Source organism: Danio rerio, chromosome 15 (assembly GCF_049306965.1).
Source record: "Danio rerio strain Tuebingen ecotype United States chromosome 15, GRCz12tu, whole genome shotgun sequence".
Classification (NCBI taxonomy): Eukaryota; Metazoa; Chordata; class Actinopteri; order Cypriniformes; family Danionidae; genus Danio; species Danio rerio.
In genome coordinates this window covers 3,981,610-4,005,906 of record NC_133190.1, presented here as the reverse complement: position 1 = coordinate 4,005,906, position 24,297 = coordinate 3,981,610, and the positions used below count along the sequence as shown (strand labels likewise).

Below are 24,297 nucleotides of genomic sequence, written 5' to 3'. Positions count from 1 at the left end.
TTGCCTTAGCATCCCACCAGTGCTGATAAACAGCCTTATCGCACTGCTACTCGTTTGATATTGCTCATATTTGATACTTGTCAATATAAATATATTGATATTTGATACTTGTCACTTTAGAGCAAGTATTTGAATGATTCTCTAGCTTAATGTCTAAAGTGATGATAAAACAGCTGATTTCGCTGACATTTTAAGATTATAAGGCTGAACGTGACATGAAATGCACTCATCTACAAAGATATGTTCTTACAGTGTTACAGTCTACAGTGTCTTTGTTGCAATTGGGATATCACAATAATTAACCCCGAAAAAAGCAACGAAATCACTACCCGACTGCTGTTGTGTTTGCGATGCGGAGGGGGTGTTCGGGGGTGAGGTCTCTGAATAACACTGTTAAGAATCGAGATAGGAAAGTAACTGTATTAAAATAGGCTCTGTCCTTATAAATAAACTGCAAAGCTGCAATCCATACAAAAGAGAGAGATCGACTTAGAATATCACTTAATAGTTTAATAATAATTTGATCAGCTGTAGTTATTAAATGTAAAAAAATTAAATGTAGTTTTAATCTTTTAAGCAAGGGCTTATGAGTCCTGGCGCCATCTTGTGAATAGACAACGTCAACCGTCTTTGGCTAATGGTGCCGACACGCTGTCTCTTAGAAATGATAAATATTTTGAAATAGGCACTATCATTATAAATAAACTGCATAGTCGCAATGTAAACAACTACATTCTCGATTAAAAAAGCCTCAAAAGTACATTATGTTGTCGAATAGCTGCAATATTTGTCAAACTGTAAAGTGTCCTCTTGTCACTGTATGCGGGTGGAGTAATACAGAAGAGTGAGGAGTCTGCACAAATGCTGTTATCGCACGGCTACCAACCAATCAGATTCAAGCACATATCAAGTATATATATAATTTAATTCAGAATTATTAGTTTTTTATTTTTTAATATTTATTATTTTAAAATATTTCCCAAATGATGTTTAACAGAGCAAGGAAATTTTCACAGTATGTCTGATAATATTTTTTTCTTCTGGAGAAAGTCTTATTTGTTTTATTTTGGCTATAATAGAAGCAATTATTAATTTTTTAACACAATTTTAAGGTCAATATTATTAGTCTCTTTAAGCTATTTTTTTCAATAGTCTACAGAACAAACCATCATTATACAATAACTTGCCTAATTACCCTAACCTGCCAAGTTAACCTAATTAACCTAGTTAAGCCTTTAAATGTCACTTTAAGCTGTATAGAAGTTTCTTGAAAAATCTGGTCAAATATTATTTACTGTCATCATGGCAAAGATAAAATAAATCAGTTATTAGAGATGAGTTATTAAAACTATTATGTTTAGAAATGTGTTGAAAAAATATTCTCTCCGTTAAACAGAAATTTGAGGAAAAAAATAAACAGCGGGGCCAATAATTCAGAGGGGCTAATAATTCTGACTTCAACTGTATATATACCAAATAGTGTTTGATCTAAAGATGAATGAGCTTGTAATGAAACGGTCAGTTTCATGAGAACAGCCCCTTTTAAATCCATCTAACACAATGGCATTCAAGCATGTGACTGAAGTATATGGTGGAAATGATGTACGCTATTTAGGCTTTATTTTGTTTTACTACATTTTTTAAAGGCCCTTAAAGAGTCATGTGCCTGCCTGCAGGGCCCTTTTTAATTACACAGACGCCCCCATCTCTGCCTCACACACCCTCAGTAATCACATCATATCAGTGTGCTGATGTCATTCTCCAGGGAATGGCTCTGACATGTGTCCCCGTGTGTATTCGACAGGCTGCGAGATTTAAAACGAGGGTGTAGTTCACACAACCCATAAAGCAACTTACTGCTATCTGCGAGGAGATTTTGGATTCTGCGTCTGACGCTCCGTGGCCTTTATGTTCTCCGTTCCCTCTGATGAATTCAGAAGGATGCTGAGAGGCCGATCTGCTGCCCTTGGTCTTCCTGGTTCCCGGTCCCTGATGGACGATGTTTAGGAGCTGGAGTGTGCTCTCGTGTTCCCGGTCTGAGTTTTCAGCCAGGCCGCGCTCGTAGCGGTTTTCGCAGGTGGAGTGGTGGCGCCGGCACAGCTCTATCCGGGCACGCAGGCGCTCCACGATGGCGCTGTGGAGCTGAGGAACGGCTGATCCTCTTGAAGTGGCCATCGGTGTGATTGATCCTCCCATCCCGACGCCCAACATGGGTGCAAAACCACTAGGGGTGGCCTGGGTCGGAGCTGCTTCTCCCATGACCTTCAGTTACCCACTTCGTTAACCCTTTAAAGGTCAAACCCAGAAAAACAAAAGAGAAATCATTAAAGAAATAGTTTGTAAAATTGTTATAAGCCCTTTTAGGCTACATTTTTTTCAGATAGTCTACAGAACAAACCATCATTATACAATAGCTTGATTAACTACCCTAACCTGCCTAGTTAACCTAATTAACCTAGTTAAGCCTTTAAATGTCACTGTAAGCTGTATAGAAGTGTCTTGAAAAATATCTAGTCAAATATTATTTACTGTCATCATGGCAAAAATAAAATCAATCAGTTTTTAGAGTTGAGTTATTAAAACTTTTATGTTTAGAAATGTGTTGAAAAAAATCTGCTCTCCGTTAAACAAAAATTGGGGGAAAAATAAACAGAGGGGCTAATAAATAAGGGGAAATAATTTTGACCTTAAAATGGTGTTTAAAAATTAACAACTGCTTTTATTCTAGTCTAAATAAAACAATTAAGACTTTCTCCAGAAGAAAAAATATTATCAAATAAACTGTGAAAATTTCCTTGCTCTGTTTAACATCATTTGGGAAATATTTAAATATAAACTGAGATTTCAGTGTTAATTTATTTTAGACAATACACTAGGAACTAGTGTACTTTTCTTGGCTTTTAAGTAAAACAAAATGAGTATTGCAATAAATCGTTTTTATTTTTTTCTCCTTAACCCTTTACTGTTCCTATTGCCTATAGAATAAAAAAAAACATACGTGTCAAGCCATGAGAACCCAACCGAAACGAAAACCAGGTTAAAAAACCGAGGTATGTATTAAACCGTGAGCTTACTGTATTATTGCATTCCTAATATATATATATATATATATATATATATATATATATATATATATATATATATATATATATATATATATATATATATATATATATATTTCCTTAAAGGGGACCTATTAGTGTAGTGAACATTTCCAATAATTCCACTAATAAAGTAATAAAGGTACGTCTATTATTGTCTCATTATTGTTGATAGAAAGATTTCTGACAAATATCTGTCTACATTATTACATACTTTCTACATTATTGACACTCTGAGGATCTGACAGGCAAATGGAATGTATGAGAAACATTTCAGAACATGCGCATGTTTATCTGGACCATCAAAAGCGCAGATCCTTACAGATGTCCTACAGTCCCTGTCATAAAGCATGCATAATAACGTATATTCAGGATCCACAACTTCTTTAAGTGTCTATATGCAGCATTAAAACACTATACACTATTACTTTCCAGTGCAAGGGGTGTCTTACAGCTTGCCAGATCGCCAAAATCGCAGCGTGCGCTCATTCAACTCCATGCAAGGTGTAACAAATCCCACAGAGTGCGAATGACGGCTTAACACAGTCCTGCAGCGAGGAATCAACGCAATCACGTTAATGCACGCGGCTATCAGTCGATCATATCCAAAAACGCACTTATGGCTAAAAACCAAGCGCTCCTGTCGGCTGACGAATAATGCACGCAATTATAATCCATTCACTTGGGGGATAGAAATCCGTAAAGTTCCAGAGAGTTCAAGCTTTGTGGACGCACTTCCCATTGTTGGCATTTTAAATAGGCTCCTTGTGGTGATTCCCAAAACAAGCTGGATAAAAGTGGATTTGCGGAGGGTTTTTCGCGCAGTGGATTGTCAGCAGTCCGAGCGCGTACGGAGTTGGTCCGGAGAGGCTGGTTTACCGCAGGCTGATACAGACCCTCATTGTATGAGCTTTTCCTCATGTTTTCGACAGAAACCCTGCGATTGGAGAGCTGTCATTTTGCAGGCTCTGGTGGTGATAATGGTGAACTACATGAAGGCTTTTTATCTGAATCAACCTTGAGGAGTTTTGGACGGAAGACGGGATACAGCTGCGGCCGAAATTAACGCCAATTTGTTTATTAAATTAGCTATTAATTGTATTTTATTAACGTCTACCCCAACCCCAACTATATACCCAACCCTTACAGTAATGTAAACAGTAGAGTTGGGGTCGAGTCCACCTTTGTCGAGTCCAAGTCGAAACCAAGTCCTTAACCAGTCGAGTACAAGTCCAAGTCCGAGTCCTAAATGGGTCGAGTCGGACTTAAGTCCGAGTCCTTAACATCCGAGTCCGAGTCGAGTCCGGCCGAGTCCAGACAGTCTTAAAACTCATTATTTTTTTCTTTTGGCTTAGTCCCTTATTTATCAGGGGTTGCCACAGCGGAACGAACTGCCAACTAGTCCAGCATATGTTTTACGCAGCGGATGCCCTTCCAGCCACAACCCATTCACTATCATTCACACTCACACACCCCGGCCATTTTAGTAAATTAAATTTACCTATAGCGCATGTGTTTGGACTGTGAGGGAAACTGGAGCACCTGGAGGAAACCCACACTAACACACGGAGAACATGCAAACTCCACACAAAAACACTCCTGGCCCAGTCGAGACTCGAACCAGTGACCTTCTTGCTGTGCGGCAACAGTGCTATGCATTGAGCCATGGTACCACGTATGTAAAAAAATGTAAAATAACAATAATAATAATAAATCAAATATATTTTTCCATTAACAATTAAACTGTTAAATGAAGAATTTAAACTTTTGGTACATTTTTACAAAATGACTTGTATTTTTTTTGTTAGCTTGCTTCAAATTAAAATGAAAATAGGAGGATATATGTCGAATTTTTATTATTTTACAAGACTCACACGTTTGACATTATTTTAATGCCACTTTTTCACATTTCTTGTTTAAATTACGCTTACTTTACCAAGGCAACAATGCATTTTTATTAACATTAATTCCAGAGAACTCTGTTATCAGCCCCAGTGTGGAAAATGAAACCATATTCATGCCAACTGACCCAGATCAGCACTGAGCATAAAAGGTTCAGCAAAAGGAGACCATTCAGCTTCATCGCTGTCTTAACAGGCAATTAACAGTCAGAAGAATTTTGTTTTAAATAAACAAAGAGTGAATAAATAGCAGAGGCGATTGGTTGCAAAATAAAACCCAGTGGGAATCAGACTGAAAAAATAGTCCAGTGCAGATTTCTAGGCTCATGATCTGGGTCTATCTGTTAATGATAGCCTGAAATAAGGGTTCTCAATGTCTACATTAAAAGGTCCAAATCTGAATTTTTTTATTAAGGTCAAAGGTATGAAACAATTGATATTACATAACTTGTTTTTAATAAACATCCATAAGATGCAGCACGGTGGCGCAGTGGGTAGCACAATGGCCTCACAGCAAGATGGTTACTGATTCGAGCTGGCTTAGGGCAAAATAAACACATACTTATCTGTTCATTCAACTTTGAACTGTCTATTCTCTTCATCAATTCTTTTCAGTGAATCTTCCATTCAAATTATTGCTTTGCTGCAGTGTGTTAAAACAGGCGTGCGTGCGTGATTATCCAGCATGATCATGATTAGGCCCGGCCCTAACCAATTTGGAGCCCTAGGGTCCGTTCTTCGTACGTGGATTACTCAGTTAGCTGGATTTGGATATTGACGATTTGACACGATCCAGGATCGTTTCGTTCTTCAAAGCTGATCCGAGAGTTGTTGTCATGGCAACAGTTCTGCTAAGTCAAACCTGATCGGGAGCAGGTTCAAATCATATAAACAGGATTAGATCGGCTCAGTTCAAGCAAAGATAACACAGAAAGTATGTACCGAGTTCTGATATTTTCTTACAGTAAAAGTTATATACACTTGGGAAAATAGTAAATATTTTTTAACTATATATATAAAAGTTATATTCATTAATAAAATAAATAAAGTTATACATATTAATAAAACGTATGCAATCTGCACCCTCAAAATGAAAATACAAAGACTGCCACCTGGTGGTGCAAAGAGAAAACTTATTGATATGAACTTTTTAGATCGCTTTAGTACAAATTGTGTATAATAGAAATGCACAATATGTGACTTTTTTTAAAAGCAATAATACATTTATGCAGTCATAAACATGTTTTGACAGTTATTATGACAGTGATGCTTCACAAAAGTTGCAGACGCCTTTACCAATATCAAAATGCTTTTGGAAACAACCAGTTATTCTTTACACCGATTAAAAAACGGTTACTATAATAAAGAAAATCTTTTCTAAATGAAGAACTAAATACATTGATTTGCATTGAAATACATGATAAATACTCTTGTCTTGACAAATGAAAGTGTAAAGCCTGCAGCTCACAACAAATGTGAAGTTACTGCGTGTCATATTTAACAAGCCGTTTACTGCTAATTTGATGTAATTTTGCTCACATGGATAATTGAATATTAATCAGATGATGTCATTACGCTGCTGTGCCGTCAGCCAATCGCTGCATTGCTGATCATGATTTCGAGGATCGATAGATCTGTCCTTAACAACAAACGCAGCGATCTCAGATCAGTTCATCCAGATATTCTAATCTGATTCGCGAACTTGTTTGGAGAACCAAATTAGCGAGAGATCAGTTATCAAGATTAAAAGATCCAGGATCTGCCAAATCATCTTAGATCATTTAAGCGAGGTACGAAGAACGGACCCCTAGGCAAGATTTTAGGTGAATTCCAGTAAATTCCACTGCTAGTGTACATATACTCATAAGAAACTTATTAGCTTTGTCTTGGACATTCTTTCATTTTAATAAAGCAAGTGTACATTCCAAACACATTCCAAACACAAGTTTTTGCAACTCTGGGACACCTTGAAAAAATATGCAGCGATTATGTATTGTGAAACCTGTGTAAGTTTTGCAACTGGACAAAACAAAAATTAAAACAATATGATGCTGATCTTATTTTAACTAAACATGCTATGAAGCAGAAAAGAAGGATGAAGAGTCTGGCAGGTATTAGGCCTAAAACAGTTCACAAATCAGGTCTAAAAAGACAACAGATAATTCTCATTCAATCATTCATTCATTTATTTTCTTTTCGACTTAGTCCCTTTAGTAATCAGGGGTCGCCACAGCGGAATGAACCGCCAACTTATCCAGCATGTTTTACACAGCAGAGGCCTTTCCATTCATATGCTATGGCCAATTTAATTCATCAATTCACCTATAGTTTTTGGATTGTGGGGGAAACCGGAGCTCCCGGAGAAAACCCACGCCAACACGATGAGAACATGCAAACTCCACACAAAAACATCAACTGACCCAGCCGTAGCTCGAACCAGCGACCTTCTTGCTGTAAGGCGACAGTGCTACTCACTGCGCTACCGTGCAGCCCACAGATAATTCTATAAAACATATATTTTTGTTTCTTATGGAATTGTCAAATTAAATTAATATTCTTGCAAAAGACTTCTCAAATGATCTTAATAAATCACTCCAGTTGTGTCTTTGTGTTCCAGTTACATTTAGGACAAATTTCTGTTATTTATTTAGAATATTAATTGTATAATAATAATTATATATATATATATATATATATATATATATATATATATATATATATATATATATATATATATATATATATATATATATATAAATGGAGGGTGGGGGGCTTTTGAGGATATAGGTCATAGTCCTGGTCCTCAGTTCAAAAGACAGTGATGATGACATCAGCATACAACTATGCATAATTCTGAATCATTTTAAAATGAAACAATTGAGATAATTAATTGTGCAATACACATATTCTTGCACTCTGTCATTGACTACATATAAATAGAATCAGAATGTGTCATTATCAGATTCTCTCTTGCATATTCAACATGTAGGGCAGATATATACTGCTGCTCACAATCAGTAATGTTTATTCTCACACAGAAGACTCAAATTGTGGACACAGGCACCCCTAATCTCTCCGATGTCTCTCATCAAAATATTACCTGAATGTAGGGTCCACACAGTTGGTCCAATGACGGTATCCAATGGTGGATGAAGGTTCACTGCATGTTCGGTCTTTCCAGTGCACAATGTTGATTTATATTAAACTTAACTCATATCTGACTCCAATTTTAGTATGAGATGGTTTAGAATATTAATATATTTATCCTCGTTTTATCTGACTCCAATTATAAAACATTGAGAAGATTATTTTGTTTCCTTTCACATTATTTTAGATCATGATTGAATATTCTTTTGATTTGTTATTATACCTTATTCTCATTTACTCAGATTCCGATAGCATCTCGAGTCTTGCACCGGCCGGGTATACAATCTCTTAATACAAGCTTGTCAGTCTTGGTCATTAAACAGAGGCGATTAACCACTCTCCTAAAAAGGCAGAACACTACTTACTCAATTTAGGAGATTTTTATGTGGTCCCCATGGATCTGTTATCTACTTAATCAAGACAAAGTATTTTAATAATAATCACGCAGGATTATACTATTGTAGATGAAGGCCTAAATATCCACATTTAAAGTAGTTTCAACAATATTTTGTTGTTCTAAATAGTTGGCCTTTTACAGTCCAAGTATACATGAATAAATGCCAATTTGTTAGTCGGATCTCTAACAACATTGAATAGCGTGCCACGCTGCTCCGTCTAACATGTTTTAGTCCGTTACTAACCTGTACAGTGGCTTGTAGTGCTATGGACAACAACATTTATCAGTGATAATAACACGAACTCTGTTTGAATCATTCAAAACATAACAATTTATTAGTCAGGTAAATGTATTATGCCAATTCAATTAGTCAATTCATAAACGATCAATACAAAACATCAAATTATCAAAGATAACTCCAAGATGAAAAAGATGCATTCCTGACTTTGAAATATACATAACATGGAGCTAGCCATGTTATGGGCTGATCTGGTTAGGCAGAATCGCCCTGAGTCCTTCTTAGGCCTTACCTTAAATAATCCAAGAATTCCCTCAAGGAAGGGGGTGTGAATGTATAACAAAAGGCATTCACACTTAGTGTCACACCCCTCACAGTGGATCAAAAGATGCCTGAAGTTATATATTTATTGTTCTGATTATGTCTATTTCTGAGAGAATGAGACCATTGTACCAATCGCACTGAGACATTTCAAATGATATCAAACATGATAGTTAAAGTCAGTTTGGTTAATTCTAGAACATTCAAACATTGAAATGACCATATGTGTGAGTTGGGGGGATGAAGCAGACTCAGATGCAAATGCAGCAGGAACTGGTTTTTCCCGCATTCCCCTTGCTGAGTTGTGAAGTTACCAGTCTCTGTTTTCAGCTCATGTTTTGAATTGTCAAAGACATCAGAATATTTGCAATATTTCAATTCTTACACTGAATATTAATTTTTACACAAATTCAAAGTCAAACCTCATTCTATCTTTAAAAATATTATATTATTGCTTGAGTTTGTGGACTTAGTCCAGTGATTATCCATTCTGAATGTTGTCTGGATTTGAATATAACTCTACATTAAAGTCATTAGTGCTTATATTGACTTAATATGCAACTCCAAGCAACATTATTACAACATTTTTGCTAAACCATCATTTAATTACTGTAATTTTACACAATCTTTATACTCTCCTAACCCATCCTCAAAAGCAGAAGCTGATCTGGGATCTGGGATGAGTTTATTATACGGAACGCGTCCGTCAGTCAGCATGTATAGGTTACACTGATTCAGAAATGTGATGATCGACGCACATCTTTAATGAAAGTGAATGCAGACATTTTTATATTCGTTTTAACGCGCTTTTAAGCCAAAATAAAGCGAAAGCACAATTCTCTTGAACAGCTCTTGCTCTATCGCATTTGAGATCGCTGTGTTGACGGTACTTTCACTTTTCATAGAAAGATTAAGCATAAGGGGGATAAATTGGAAAATAAATCGGGATGATAGCGGAATGTCTTTACAAGAGTCACACAGGAAAACTGAATATTACGGAGTCCGGATTTGAGAAGCCCTGGCCTAATTCAAGCGCTGAACGCATATTTCTCTGGCTCAGAGCCAAAGCGCAAAACTTTGAATCTGACAGTTATTTGCGGATATATTGACACCAAACAACAAAACAATATCGCCAGTATGTTTTAACATCATCCCTACGATATGAATGTACAATTCAAGTAAATAAGCTCTTACCTCTCTTTGTTTTCTTTCAACATGTCGGTAGAAGACAAATTATTGCTGATTTTAAAGACATTATAATATTGTCCTAAACCACGCATTGTGTGATATATGGCTATTTCTGGTTACACGTTTAAGGTGATGACGTGCTGCTGCTGCCTGCTGGTATGGTGCGGTGCCGTAAATAAAAGCTGGCATGCAGCCAGAGAGATCGCTAAATTCTTGTTATAGTTTCATGCTGTTATTTATTAATTTTTAATGTCTTTATTTGTGTTGTGAATGATGTGCACTCGACTGGACTCGTGATATTTTCCGAGTCCAAAATGTCCAAGTCCGAGTAAAAGTTTCCCCAAGTCCGTGGCAAGTCCGAGTCCAATAAAAACTGGACTCGAGTCCGAGTTCGAGTACCCCAACACTAACAGAAATACATGCATAATAATGCTTCCAAAAATTTTTTTTAATTTGAAAAATCGTTTAAATGTTTAGGATCTTGTACACGTTTTTTTGCAAAGTGCTATTGAACAGAGAAATATTGTAAAAAGGGAACAGATTTATGCATCTGATTGCTTAAGAGTGAATAAATAAACAGGTAAAATGTGAATGCTACTTGGTGTACATGAACTAAAAAAGTGCAAGTGATAAAGTGCTTTTAACAGCTTTTCTAATGTGTTTCTATTTTTCCGATTGCTGAGGTAAACTAGTGGAAAATATTAACTGTATTTAGATTAAAGATAAAGATTTATTAAGGTAATGCAGATCTTTGTTTATGTTCAGGATCTTATTTACCCGTTTAAAATGTACTGCAGATCAGAGATTTTCATGTCAAAATGTACATTACGGGTCGATCTAGGCAAAAAGTTGCTAAAATATTTCTAGAATTTAATTAAATTTAGTTCTTTGTTTGTTTTTTTGTTTTGTTTTTAATGAAAGAATCAGGATCAGAATTAAATCGAATCAGGACATGTGAATTAGCACCCAGCTCTAATGTGCTATATAGATTTGTCTAAATCTACAAAAATGGTTAATAAATTAAATAAATAGGCTACCTAATAAATAAACAATTGCAGGCAGAAATAAAAGATCTGATTGTAAAAAATGTTAAATTATGACAATTCACTCAACTAAAAATTAAGTTTTTAATCAATACTTTCCCTTTATCACATTTTATAATAATAAACATAAATTAGAATACATGATTAGAATTCAAATTAAACGCTGAAAAGCTGATTCTGAATGCGCTTAGGAATGACTCAAAACAGCAGCTCAAAACTACAAACACAAATTTTATGCTTTGTCCTACTTAAAATTAGTTCGTAAACATTAATTAAATTTGATGATTTAATGAGAAAAACATTGATAATAATTCACAAATTAAAAGTAACCAGAAACAGCAATCGGTTTGAGTTACAAACAATAATGGAAACACCTTACAATTTACCCTTTTTACAAGACTGTTATGATACATTTAACAGTCATCAGCATCTTAAATCCTTGAATCTTTTTAATATTTAGATTTTTTAAATAAATGTATGCACATTTAAATGCATTTATGTATGTATTATATTACTTTTTCACCAAAAAAAAAAACTCATTATCGCTTATGTTAGGTGTTTCTAACAGAGGACAGGACAATAAATTTGACATTGTTTTCTCTTTTGGCTGTCATTATTAATCTCACACAATTTTTTTTTCTTATGAAGGTCTTGATGACCCCATCGTGGAGTTTATCTTTTATTATTTCAGCAAATAAGATTTTAAAAAATCAAATAAAATCACATACTCTCCCAATTACTGCATTCTGTGTATGACGACTTCCGCTACTGAGAAAACCCTGACATGTGAAAAGGGTCCATAAGCTTCCATAAGATAAATTACACTTTTATTTCATATTAATAAATACATTAACTAAAATGAACCAATGGAATCTTATTGTGAAGTGTGACCCCAATAATACCATAACTAAACTAAACTAAATTAATAATGGTGCCCAACAGAGCCTGGTTTCTCTCAAGGTTTTTTTCCGTTTACTTCGTCAATTGGTGAAGTATGTTCCTCGTCACTGGCTTGCTTGGTTTGGGACTTGTGGAGCTGCACATTGATGGATTTGCTCTTTAGTGTTTGGACTTTCAGCAGTGAAAATTAAACCACACTGAAATGAACTGAACTGAACTTCAACTCTGAAATCTGGACTCTATGTTAAGCTACTTTGACACAATCTACATAGTAAAAGTGCTAGATAAATAAACATGACTTGAATTGAATAAAACTCTCTCTCTCATAACATGACTATGCTCTGTGCATAATCAAGGACCTTGCTGGTTATAACATGGAGACTCTAAATCTCTGAAGTGAAGGTAGGGGTCTTTTCCACCGAGAACTGCAAGACAGAGCCAGCAGAAATACGCATGGCATGAAAAGCAGGTCATCTTATTACAGCCATCCGATTTCTGTTAAAAAACAACAAAAGGTGAATGAAGGGGTTCTGCATTAGCCTTATTATTAGCAATTCAATTAAACATCAAAGATTAGGTTTAGAGAGACCGGAACTGGATGTAATTTTATTATAGTTCCTCCGAATCAAAATTAGGATTATTACTATTATTGAAAGTCATTTAAATGTGCGGTAGGTGATCTCCCAAAGTGCTAACCATTAGCATAATATTTTTGAAACACAATCCGTCCCATCCAAAGCCATGACTCCTGAAATCACGAATATGCACCTTAAAGATAGCAAAAACAGCAAACAACCCACTATAAGGTTGCAACACAGGCTCATTTTGAAAACATAGTCCCGCGTATGTTTTCGGAGAACGCAAATTATGTTGCGAGAGTTACGTATGGCTGCATTTAATTTTTTTAAGCGAACGCTATGGGGCGGTATGAAGCCGTTCCTTTTCACGCTAACCAGCTGACTGCTTACCTCCGTGTGGAGGGCTTTCCCGCTGCAACAAGTTTGTCCAGTTGGCTCGTCGTTTATGGCGACGAACATGAGACACAGAGAGGAGTTCAACATGAAGACTAGGTTTGAGCCCGGGGAAGAGCGATTCCAGAAATCAGGTAAGACAAAAACAGAATCCAAAAAATAAAACGAACAAGTGAACAACAGGGTGAGCATGTGCTAATATCCGACAACGTGGTAAAAATCAGACGAGGGCTTTTCTTTTTCTGGACTGCTTTTGTAAATTGTCGGTTGGGTTTAGGGAAAGACCGGGTGGGCAGGTCAATCGATAAAATTGGTTTGTTTTAGGGAAGGAGGAGGATGTCTCAGTCGATTGGCCGGTCGGCCGTCCAGTCAGTCAGACATACGGTCGGTCGACAGTGGCCTCTGGTAGGTTTACGCGAGAACAATGCGGGCGCGAATGGCACAGGCGAGAGGCATTTGAGATGCGAAAAGCGCACACAGCGGCCTCTCGCGGATTTGCGAAAACAAAAACAACAAAAATACGTACCTCCCGGGACATATTTAGCAATCTCCAGAAACATCCATGGGACCACATTTTCAAAATGAGCCTGGGTTGCACTATCATATCATTTGCCAGTTAGAAAACTTTATAGTACTTCAATAATACTATAATTCTGAACGAAAAACTGTATCATATCTAACACGTTTTAAGTTGTATAGCAAGCAAAACTTGTCATAATGTGCAATATTTCATGCATGCAAGGATCGCTGGTCTCACTCTCTGATGCGCTTTGTCATAAAGCAACTACTGTATGCTTAGTGGTTGGCCGGCGGCGTGCAGGAATCACATTTATTACTAAACCATACCTACATGCTATTTCAGAGCGAATATTCAGAGCAGTATGGTGAACAATATAGGGAGTGTTTCCCAGACTATCATTGTTCAAAAATGAACCAATGTGAATATAATAGCAACTTTAGCTCAGTAAAGCAGGCTAGAAGCAATAGCAAATTCTACTGATGTTTTGTTGTTAAACTAATTAAACATCTACATTATCGATGCTGCAAAAGGAACATTATAAAACTAAAAATAGTCAAATCAATCTATCGCCGGAGGATTTCAGTGGCTGAACAACACTTCTGTGCATATAACCCATTAGCAAAAAACAACCAGCTTTGTGTGACTAAAATAGTTTTAAAACAGAACATTAACTGTCTAAAAGAAATACTTCAGCCATGGTGTCGTCCTTCCTCTAGCGCTCAAAAGTAACTCCAATATTGATTCAGGACTCTAAAAAGTTTTGATTCAGCATTTGTTTTTCCCGCTGTCGCTCTCTTGTGTGCATGTGAATGTGCGTGCACAAGCAAACGGCAGATCTGCATAAACAGGTACGCAGTTGTACAAATCTACATTTGCTGACAGACAGTTTGGGCTACTTATCAGATTTATGGGAATTATCGGCCCAACAATAATTAATTGGATGAACATTTTTTAGTCGTCTGCCTTACCCAGAATATAAAAATACATATAAACACATTTAGATCATTTACTTTAATCATTACTATTGGAATGTGAAGAGACTTTTAACCAGCACAACAAAAAACATTTCTGAAGACAATCACCTACTGCACCTTTAAGTTAGTTGATAAAAAGGGTAAAAATATAAATAAGGAAAACAAACGATATAGTTCACCCAAAAGTGAACAGTTCCTCAATATTTCCTCACACTCTAGTGGTTCTAAACTTTCATGAATTTCTTTCTTCTCTTAAACACAATACAATATATTTTTGGTGAACTATTTCTTAAAACTACTCATGTTTCTGTATGTATTTTCTCAACTAAATCAATAAACATTATTATGCAAATGCATAAATATGACATTTTACATATGATTTGCCCTTGTCTGTTTTTGGATTTGTTAGTCATTTGATTAAAAGGTAACCCTTTATTTTGAAGGTCCATTTGGGTATTAGTAGACTGCTGAATATCTGTTGATACTGCTGCTAAACAGACATTTAACTGACTATAAGAACCTTTGCAAATACATGTCAACTCATCTTAACTCTAACCCCAACCAGTCTACCTATAATCTAATGAGAATTAGTTGCAGTGTAACTTAAATTCTATAAACGGACCATCAAAAATAAAGTGTGACTGATTAAAAACATAATGGGATCTCTTTAAAACCAAAACATGCATTTAAACTTTTATCAATTCTGTTATAGTATATGCTGACCTCTATGTTAGTGCGACAGATCGGACACTGTTTACAGTTTTTCGTCACCCAGTCTTCACTTAAAGTCTCCTCCGTTTCTATCTCTTCCAGCCGCTTTTCATAGTCAACCCTTTCTTTTTCTTCAAGTAACTCTTGCTCTTTTTCTCTGGCTTCTTTCAACATGCGAAGCTGAACTGCAAAAGAAGATTAAAAAACATGCTGAAACATGTACTGTATGTAAAAGTATATTTTTACAACTGTAAAATATAATATAATATAATATAATATAATATAATATAATATAATATAATATAATATAATATAATATAATATAATATACAACCCCAAATCAGAAAAAGGAAAAAACTAAAATAACATGGGGCAAAATCCTGACACAACTCTTCTGCTTCCACCAAAACTGTTTCTTTGGGAGCTCCACAGGTCAATATTTATGGTCAGGCTGCTATAGCCAAATCTTTAGTCACTGGTGCCAATGACAAATGCCGGTTTCAATGGTGCCAGCAGTAAAAATCTTAGGCTGTGGACAATGTGAAACATGCATTGCCCTTGGATCAGTCCGCCTTCGCTGTCCTTCCCTGATCCGTCACATACAGTATGAGCAAAACATTTCTGAATTGGGACACAATCACTGAATTAAGGATGTAACAATTCACTCAACTAATGATTAGATTTGACTGTGTGATGTCGAAATTTTAAGCGAAAAAAAAAGAATGGTTTGACTTAAGATTTTTGTAAACTACAACATAAAACATCTGAAGGAGACTGCAGATGAGCTGAATGAGACACAGATTCACTCTCGTTTCCACTGAGCGGTACAGTTCAGTACTGTTCAGCAAATTTTGATGTAATCCAACTTTTCTTGTTAGACCTGACTGTGTATGCAAGCACATAATTGTTAGCACCAAGGCAGTTTGCGTGCTGGTTTGGAGCCAGAGACTAATCAAATGAGTCTTAAATGAGCCTTAAACCAAACTGCTTGTTGAAGTTAAAGACTTTCAAGAAGCACTTAACCATATCTTAACAAAAGCCATTTGCACACACACACACAAACATGGATAAAAGGACATTTCAGTGTGATCTTACTTTCTTTGCAGATGGAGAGGCCATGGTATGTTCGTTTGCAGGTGGTGCAGAAAACGAATTGGCATGAGGGGCAGATGCCCACGGTCCGGTCAGACTCGAGCATCACAGCCATGCAACAAGTCACACGAGGGCAATAAACAACATCAGTCATTAGGTTCAGACTCCACTGCAGGAGGAGCCGATCATAGCGGGCAAAATCTTCTTCACTCACGAGAAGTTTCACCTGTTGTAGAAGTGCAGTGGTGTTAGTTAAACTTTTGTTCAAACAGCTAAGGCAGCTCTGTAACCCTATTTCTTGGGACCCACTGTCCTGCAAAGATTATTTACAACCTGCTTCAGGTATGTTTAATTACAGTTGGAGTTGAACTCTGCAGGATAGTGGGTCTCAGTGGCGTAGCGCAAAATGTGGGGGCCCCCCTGCAGGGATCACTGAGGGGGCCCCCTGATGAAAGGGGGGGGTGGAGAGATCACAAACTGAGGGGACGGGGAGAGTCGGTGGAGCGACGACGCAAGGGAGCGATCATAAATTGAGGAGCGGGAAGTGGAGTGACATTGCGGGGAAGCCTTCACAAACTAAGGAGCGGGAAAGGGGGGCGGGGTGGAGCGACGACGTGGGGTAGCGTTCACAAACAAGCGGCGAGAGCGTCAAAGTAGCCGGAAGTCATTCATTTTCAATGAGAACCGGTGGCGATGAGCAGCGTGGCGGGTCTTTTCCGGTGTGGGCGTCGAGGAGGACTTGAAATCAAGTCAACTTTATGGTAATGAGCTATGACGCGGTTTGGCAGCAAGCAATCAGAATGAAGTAGTCCACCGTTTGAAAGGAGTTCAGAGAACACAGACCTGTGAACTTTGGTTCCGACCACAGTTGTTCCCAGGGGTTTGATTATTGCGATTGCCAGATTTTCAATTATTGAAAATCGCAACGACGCAGGGCCCCCTAATACCGCAGGGCCCCCCCGCGGGCCTGTCCGCTACGCCACTGGCGGGTCTCCAGGTTTTACAATGGCACAAACACAAACAAAAAAGTACCTGTGCAGGAGTAGCCAGGGAGGTGCACTCTGGCTCAGGACAGGAAAGAAACTGCACTTCACCATTTTTAATCAGGATCTTGAAGTACTCCTCCACGCAGGTCTTGCAGTACACATGCTGACACTCTTTGAAGAGCACACATTTGGAGCCCAGGTTCTCAGAAAAACAAATTTTACAGCTAAAAACTGTGGCCTCAAACACCTTCTTCTTCTGAGCTTCATTAAAATCCAGCAGCTGGGTTAATATATCACTGTGAGGATCAGCTACTTGAACTGCTCGCTGGTCCAGCTCTTCTACAGCAGCAGCTGCTGCTTGGCTCTCAGCAGATTCACACTGAGGCTGGACACCATTGGTTTGGATCTCAAGTGGAGACTGGATGTTCAGAAACTGCAGAGTCTCTTCCTTTAGGAACTGGATCCAGGTAAAAAGAACCACACTGCCCCTGTTCTCTTCCCAAAGTTCATCCAGTCTCTTGCAAAGTGTTGCGATCTATTTATACAATAAACAATATATTAACTGAGCAGAGGTCATCTGAATGGTTGTGTAATTATCATTATGTCAATATAATGTCCAAAAAGACAGAATAATCGTTAAAATTATATAAGATGTGACATTGTGCTTTAGATATTGGGCCCTATCATACACCCGGCGCAGTGTGGCGCAAGGCGCGGCGCAATAGTCTTTTGGTAGTTTCAGCTTGGCGCAAGAGTGGTTTTGAGGCGTTGCGCTACGCTGTTTAAATAGCAAATGCATTAGCGCTCATTTGTGCGCTCATAGGCGTTCTGGTCTAAAAAGGAAGGCGTTCTGAGGCGGACCGCTGGCGCGTTGCTATTTTAAGAAACTGTAATAGATTTTTCATTAGACCAAATCTAACCCGGTCTAAACTCCGGTGCAGAGTCGCGCCTCGCTTACACACTGCTTAATACACACAAGAGAGCAATAGGCAAATATCTTTACATATGAAAAAATGTAAATAGTAAGGATATATATAGGATATTATAAGAATAGATACAGAATATAAATATAAAGGATTAAAATATTACAAAACATATTATTTTCTAGCCTACAGAAACATGAAAAATCACTGCTTTTATGTCTTCTTCATCTCGGGAGGCTTTTTCAGTTCATTCATAACAATTTGCTTTTGTATGATGTTAATATTATTAGCAGTATTATTTATTATATCCATATTTGTGTTTGTTTTATTAAAAACAAGCTTAGATTTGCCCACCTGTCAGGTTTTAGACCATATGGGGCACAGCATGTGTTTTAGGATAGAACTCAGGTTTTTGAACACACTTTGTTATTATTGTTCATTTATTCGTTTGCTGGAAATTAGAACTGAATTTAGAAATAGTTTTGAAACGAATCTTTGCGCTTAACAAACGAAATTAATTATTTATAGGCTAATTGATGTCTGCGCGTAAAGGTTTCCCTATCCAAGAGCGAATGTGAAAGTGATCCATTATCTCTCATTCTCACGCAGTAGATGCTCTGTTTAACTGTTTTCTGTTAAAAACTGTTAACTGTTTACTGTTTGCTAGTGAAATGCTCATTTTTTCCACTTAGACTTACTTTGCGTCCTGTAAATGGCGAATGCGCTCTTGGCGTGACGCAGCTGGGTCTTAAAGGTAATGGGAGATAAGATTCTAATTGGTTTATTCTCAAAACACCCCTATAACTCATTAAGAAAATAAACTCAACCCTTTTAGAACATGCGCCGTGGCGCAAGGCAGATTTCCCGTCCTTAAATTAGCAAAAACGCGTCCTGACACGCCCTGAAAGCATTTGTGCCCTGCGTTTTGCGCTCTGCGCATGGACCGTCAAAATAGAGCCCTTAATGTGTATTAAAACCTATATTGCCAAAAGTTTGGGGCACTCCTTTAAGTCACTAAATTCAGGTGTTTTAAGCCCTTCTATGGTCACTAGAGTATAAAACCTAGGCATGCAAAAGCTTCTACAAACATTTTTGATGGAATGATTTGCTCTCAGGAACTCAGTGAATTCAAGGAAATCAATAAAACGGAATAGAATGTCATGGCATGACCAAGTATGGTGATAATGTAAAAACATCTGATCATTCAAAATGCTAAAAATGACAAACCTGGACTCTCGATAGCCAAATGGAGCTCAGAGTAAAGACTGGAGCAGATGATGAAGGATAGTCTGTGGGTAGTTCAAAACTCAGAACCAAGGGCGGCAAATAGGAAACATCCACCTCTACACGTGTCTGCCCTATGAAACATATGCAGAAAAACATATTCATGAAGACTATGTAGTGCACATGCAACCTATTTTTTTACGAATTGATTGTGATTAAAAATAAAACCCTGAATGTGCACTGCAAGTTAAAGGTACAGCACTGGATGCGGTGTAATTTTGTTTTGTTCATGAAGTGACATTTCTATCACAATTTCGAATTTACCTTAAAGAATTTCACCATATAGGCTTAACTGCATGGTAAAAACACCATTTTTAGTTTAATACAAATAATTCATGTTACTTCTAATGATATTTATCATTTTGAATAATGGCATCACAATTTAAAGTACAATACAGTTTCAAGTACAACATAGTTCATAGCAGACAAAGAGAGACTCCAGCTGGAGCTCGAGCACTCTAGACAACTGTCCAATAAACCAACTCTTGCATAAACTCTTACCCTTTATCAGCAGTCTGAAGTCAGGAGGAAGCTCGAGGCACAGATGGATCTCACCCTTCTGACTTGATTCTGTCCTGTGAAACTCTTCTTCATCGTATATGCTTGCCAGAGCCAGCAGTTCATCTGATTGGGCTTCCTGATTGTCTGACATTGGACCATTCCTGAGCTCAATATACAGTAAGAGCATATGCTGACAATTTTAACAATGAATTTAAATTCTGATAACTGGAAGATAGATATATGTCTGCCAGTTCAGATATATAGACTGAAGTTTGCGATCAAAATATGTATTTGTAATACAAGTATAATTGAATGCAAAGTAAATATAACTAAATATGTAGTCGGTACAAAGTCATTTTATGAAAAGTAAAAAATACATTTAAAAAAAAAGTTTCAATTTACTGATGTTAACTCAAAATGAGTAGTGTGAAGCACATCTAGCCCTTTTTGACTTTCTTACTTTGTATCCGCTTGTTAAGTGGTGACGTGTTGGTGACGTATGTAATACTGTTTCCGGGTTCAAGCCGCCATTCATTTGAGTGGAGAAATCATTCGTTTATGATCACGTTTTATTCCTATCACACATTAAAGTTAATTTTATATAAAATCATAGTGTACACAACAATCTCTGGGCTTGCTGCATAACAAATACCAAAAATTTAACAATTTATAAAAAAATAATCACTTTCTGGCCATCAGATATTAGGCATGGACATATATATTGCGATCGTGATTTTCTTAAGTATTAAATCGCTTTGTAAACGTTTATTTTACCATTTCATGAGTCTCCCCATTCAGTTGAATAGAGCGCTTTTTTTATTTTTTTTTTATTATAGTTTTGAAACAATACATAAAGTAATAATACAATGATTCAGATATATGCTATATCCATAAACATTACTATAGTTACAACAACAACAACCAGAAATGATAATGAAGCAAAAACATAACAGGAGAAAAAAAATTATAAAAAATTGCAAAAAAAAAAAATTAATAATTAAGATAAAAAAATAAAAATATTACAAAATACTTCTATACATATAAACTAAAATAATAACTTAGGATACAATCATCGACTACAGCGGGGGATCAGAACTAGAAAAAAAATTCCTTCATGAAATCTAACATCAAATCATTCTTTTTGTTTTTAATTTGCATTAGAGACTTTTTCAGATTTTTCATTTCTAATAAAATAATATTACATTTTGGTATACACTTCGCAAATTTCTGTTTATGTATAAAATATTTACCTTGTAAAATGTAGACGTTAACAACATACTCGAATGTTCTTTTTGTGTGTGAAAAAGTGCAAATAACATCTTTTAAAGATAGCCTGTAATTAACATTTCTTTGCCCAAATAACACGTCACTAACATCATTCCAAAATTTAAGAGAGGCATCACAGTTATAGAAAAGATGATATAAGTCTTCCTCATGTATATTACAAAATGTGCAAGTACTCTTAATATCCATGAATTTAGATAAAGTTGCTTTGCAAGGATACATTTTGTGTAGTATTTTAAAGTGCACTTCTTTAACCTTATTTAAAAGGCAAAATTTAAAGGGTATTGACCAGGTAGCTTTCCAATTAATATTAATATTAATTGTATAGAGCGTTTGGACCTGGAAGCCGCTTCGCGTGACGTCACACTTAACAATAGAATGAATCCACGAAGGGTTCTAGATATGCACAGCGGTGTAAAGTAACAAATTACAAATACTCAAACTACTGTAATTTACTAAGTAGTTTTAAGGATGTGTACTTTTACTTTCCCTTGAGTAAATGTTTAAGGCTTGTACACACCGGGACGGTTTTTATTATGCTAGCATGTGTAGAAATGTTTAAACAATGTGTTACACCCTTGCATTAATTTAACATAATAGAAGTACTGACAAATATACACAGGCTATGTAAATCAATAATTACTTTGTGTCCTTTCTAAAACATTTATTGTGACTTTTAATTGTTATTAATAATATATGTCTGAATGTGATTTGTTCAAGTTATTTGCACTGATTATTACAAGTCTAAATAAAAATTAGCCATTCCCGACGTTTTAACGCAATGAGTGGAATTTTCCGACGGTCCCTTATCATGCGCGAATATATTATGTAATACACACTGACCATTACAGCGCATCTGAACATTCAAACAAAGACAGCAAAATGCAGCTAACAACAAGTTTGGTGTTAAGACAAACATTAATGGACTGTTCAGGGGACCATATCCTAATACAACATGTTGTCAAGTATGAAGACTTTATAACTATAACAAATAGCCAACCAACTACATAATAACTTTAAATGAAAGGCGTTAACACATACATGTCAACAAATATGTTACCAACCATGCTAAATAATAACTGAAGTGTTCACTTCAAACTTTTATTATTCTGAATTAGCATTCGGCCAGGAAAATTTAAAGATTTGCTCACCTTGCTCTTCCCAGGCGTCAGTCTCCTGCCGGTATCCCCAGTGAAGCCAATAAGGAAGTGACTGAAACTGCAATTCCTCGACTGGCCGCTAGAGGCTGATTTCAAAAGAAACTCCACCATAATAAAACCCATAACTTTACACAAAATAAAGTATTTACTATGGAGAATCATGAGTGCCACTTAAAAATAAAACGAAGATTCAAATGATTAATTTAATAGTTGAAACATAAAAATGTATACAAATAAATCACATTTTAAATGGACAAATAAAAGACATTTAATGTATATAATTTGTTTCTAAATGTCATTTAACAAAGCAATACAACAGCACATTTAAAATATATTTAGATGCATAGGTTAATAAACAGTTATATAACAGTTATTCATGTTTTAAAATGTTGATTCATCAAATAATAAAAATGTACATTAATATTAAATCCACTCTAAATGGACAAATAGACATAAAATTGTCATTTTATCAAACAATACATTTAAATATAAATATACAGTTGAAGTCAGAATTATTAGCCCCCCTGAATTTTTAGACCGTTTGTTCATTTTTTCCCTAATTTCTGTTTACCGTAGAGCAATTTTTTAAAACACATTTCTAAACATAATAGTTTAAATAACTCATCTCTCATAACTGATTTATTTTATCTTTGCCATGATAACTGTTCATAACATTTGACTAGATATTTTTTAAGACACTTCTATACAGCTTAAAGTGACATTTAAAGGCTTAACTAGGTTAATTAGGTGAACTAGGCAGGTTAGGGTAATTAGGCAAGTTATTGTATAACGATGTTCTGTAGATTATTGAGAAAAAATACAGCTTAAAGAAGCTAATAATTTTGTCCCTAAAATTGTGTTTAAAAAATTGAAAACTGCTTTTAATCTAGCTGAAATAAAACAAATAAGACTTTCTCCAGAAGAAAAAATATTATCAGACATACTGTAAAATTTTTCTTGCTCTGTTAAACATCATTTAGAAAATATTTAAAAAAGAAAAAAATTTAAAGGGGGCTAATAATTCTGACTTCAACTGTATACAATAGTATGTATAAATAAATATGCACATTTGAAACATTTTATTTAATTAATGTTTTAATATTAATAGGCCTATATATTATTATTAATAATAATAAATTAAATGCCCATTTTAAATATCATTTGGCAAAGACTTATCCCTCTCTATTTGCCAATAGCTTTATTTTGTCATGTAGCCGATTTCTTCTCGTTTTCATTTGTCAATTAAATTGAAATGTCATTGGTCAGTACATATATGGGAGCAACCAATCAAATTTCGCCACAAACATACTCTGACAGGTAAATAAAATGATCATTGTCATTGAACAATGGCACAGTGTTTGCTGTAAATGGTGAGGGGAAAAAAGGAAAGAGAAAGGACGATTAAGAAAGAAAGAAAGAGAAAGAGATGTGGAAAAAAGAAAAAATTCTAAATGTATGCAACTTTAAACCCATTTATCATCAGTACCTTGGAACTATAAAGTTTTTTCAGCATTTGGGGGAAGGTTAATATATATATATATATATATATATATATATATATATATATATATATATATATATAAAATCTCTTTTAAGCTTAGTCCTTTTATTAAACTGGGGTCACCACAGCGGAATGAACCGTTAACTTATCCAGC

General features: G+C 35.9%; 2 protein-coding genes across 4 annotated transcripts in view; both read right to left on the bottom strand.

Annotated features, from left to right (window-relative positions):
* maml2 (mastermind like transcriptional coactivator 2) overlaps positions 1 to 10,680 on the bottom strand; it is a 103,600-nt gene extending 92,920 nt beyond the window's left edge. Inside the window, exons 1-2 of one of the 2 annotated variants that reach the window (XM_073924334.1) lie at positions 10,300 to 10,680; positions 1,858 to 2,286 (exon numbers count right to left, since the gene is read on the bottom strand). In XM_073924334.1, coding sequence (XP_073780435.1) covers positions 1,858 to 2,259 — 402 coding nt within the window. In that variant the 5' untranslated portion in view covers positions 2,260 to 2,286; positions 10,300 to 10,680. Of the gene's footprint in view, positions 1 to 1,857; positions 2,287 to 3,553; positions 3,971 to 10,299 lie in introns of those variants that run through there. The other variant, XM_002667380.8, reaches the window with a different exon arrangement.
* A 726-nt stretch (positions 10,681 to 11,406) lies between these two features.
* On the bottom strand, positions 11,407 to 22,762 carry LOC558876 (E3 ubiquitin-protein ligase RNF14-like). 2 transcript variants are annotated; one of them, XM_005173369.5, is made up of 7 exons: positions 22,634 to 22,762; positions 20,199 to 20,364; positions 19,641 to 19,771; positions 17,537 to 18,025; positions 16,508 to 16,730; positions 15,425 to 15,597; positions 11,407 to 12,731 (listed from the first exon to the last, which is right to left on the bottom strand). In XM_005173369.5, the coding sequence occupies exons 1-7, from the start codon at positions 22,751 to 22,753 to the stop codon at positions 12,588 to 12,590; spliced, it is 1,446 nt and encodes a 481-aa protein (XP_005173426.2). In that variant the 5' UTR covers positions 22,754 to 22,762; the 3' UTR covers positions 11,407 to 12,587. The 2 variants fall into 2 exon arrangements, with proteins under 2 accessions (XP_005173426.2, XP_687244.3); XM_682152.9 differs by having other exon boundaries at positions 20,199 to 20,359; positions 22,634 to 22,681.
* Between the last annotated feature and the right edge of the window lie 1,535 nt (positions 22,763 to 24,297).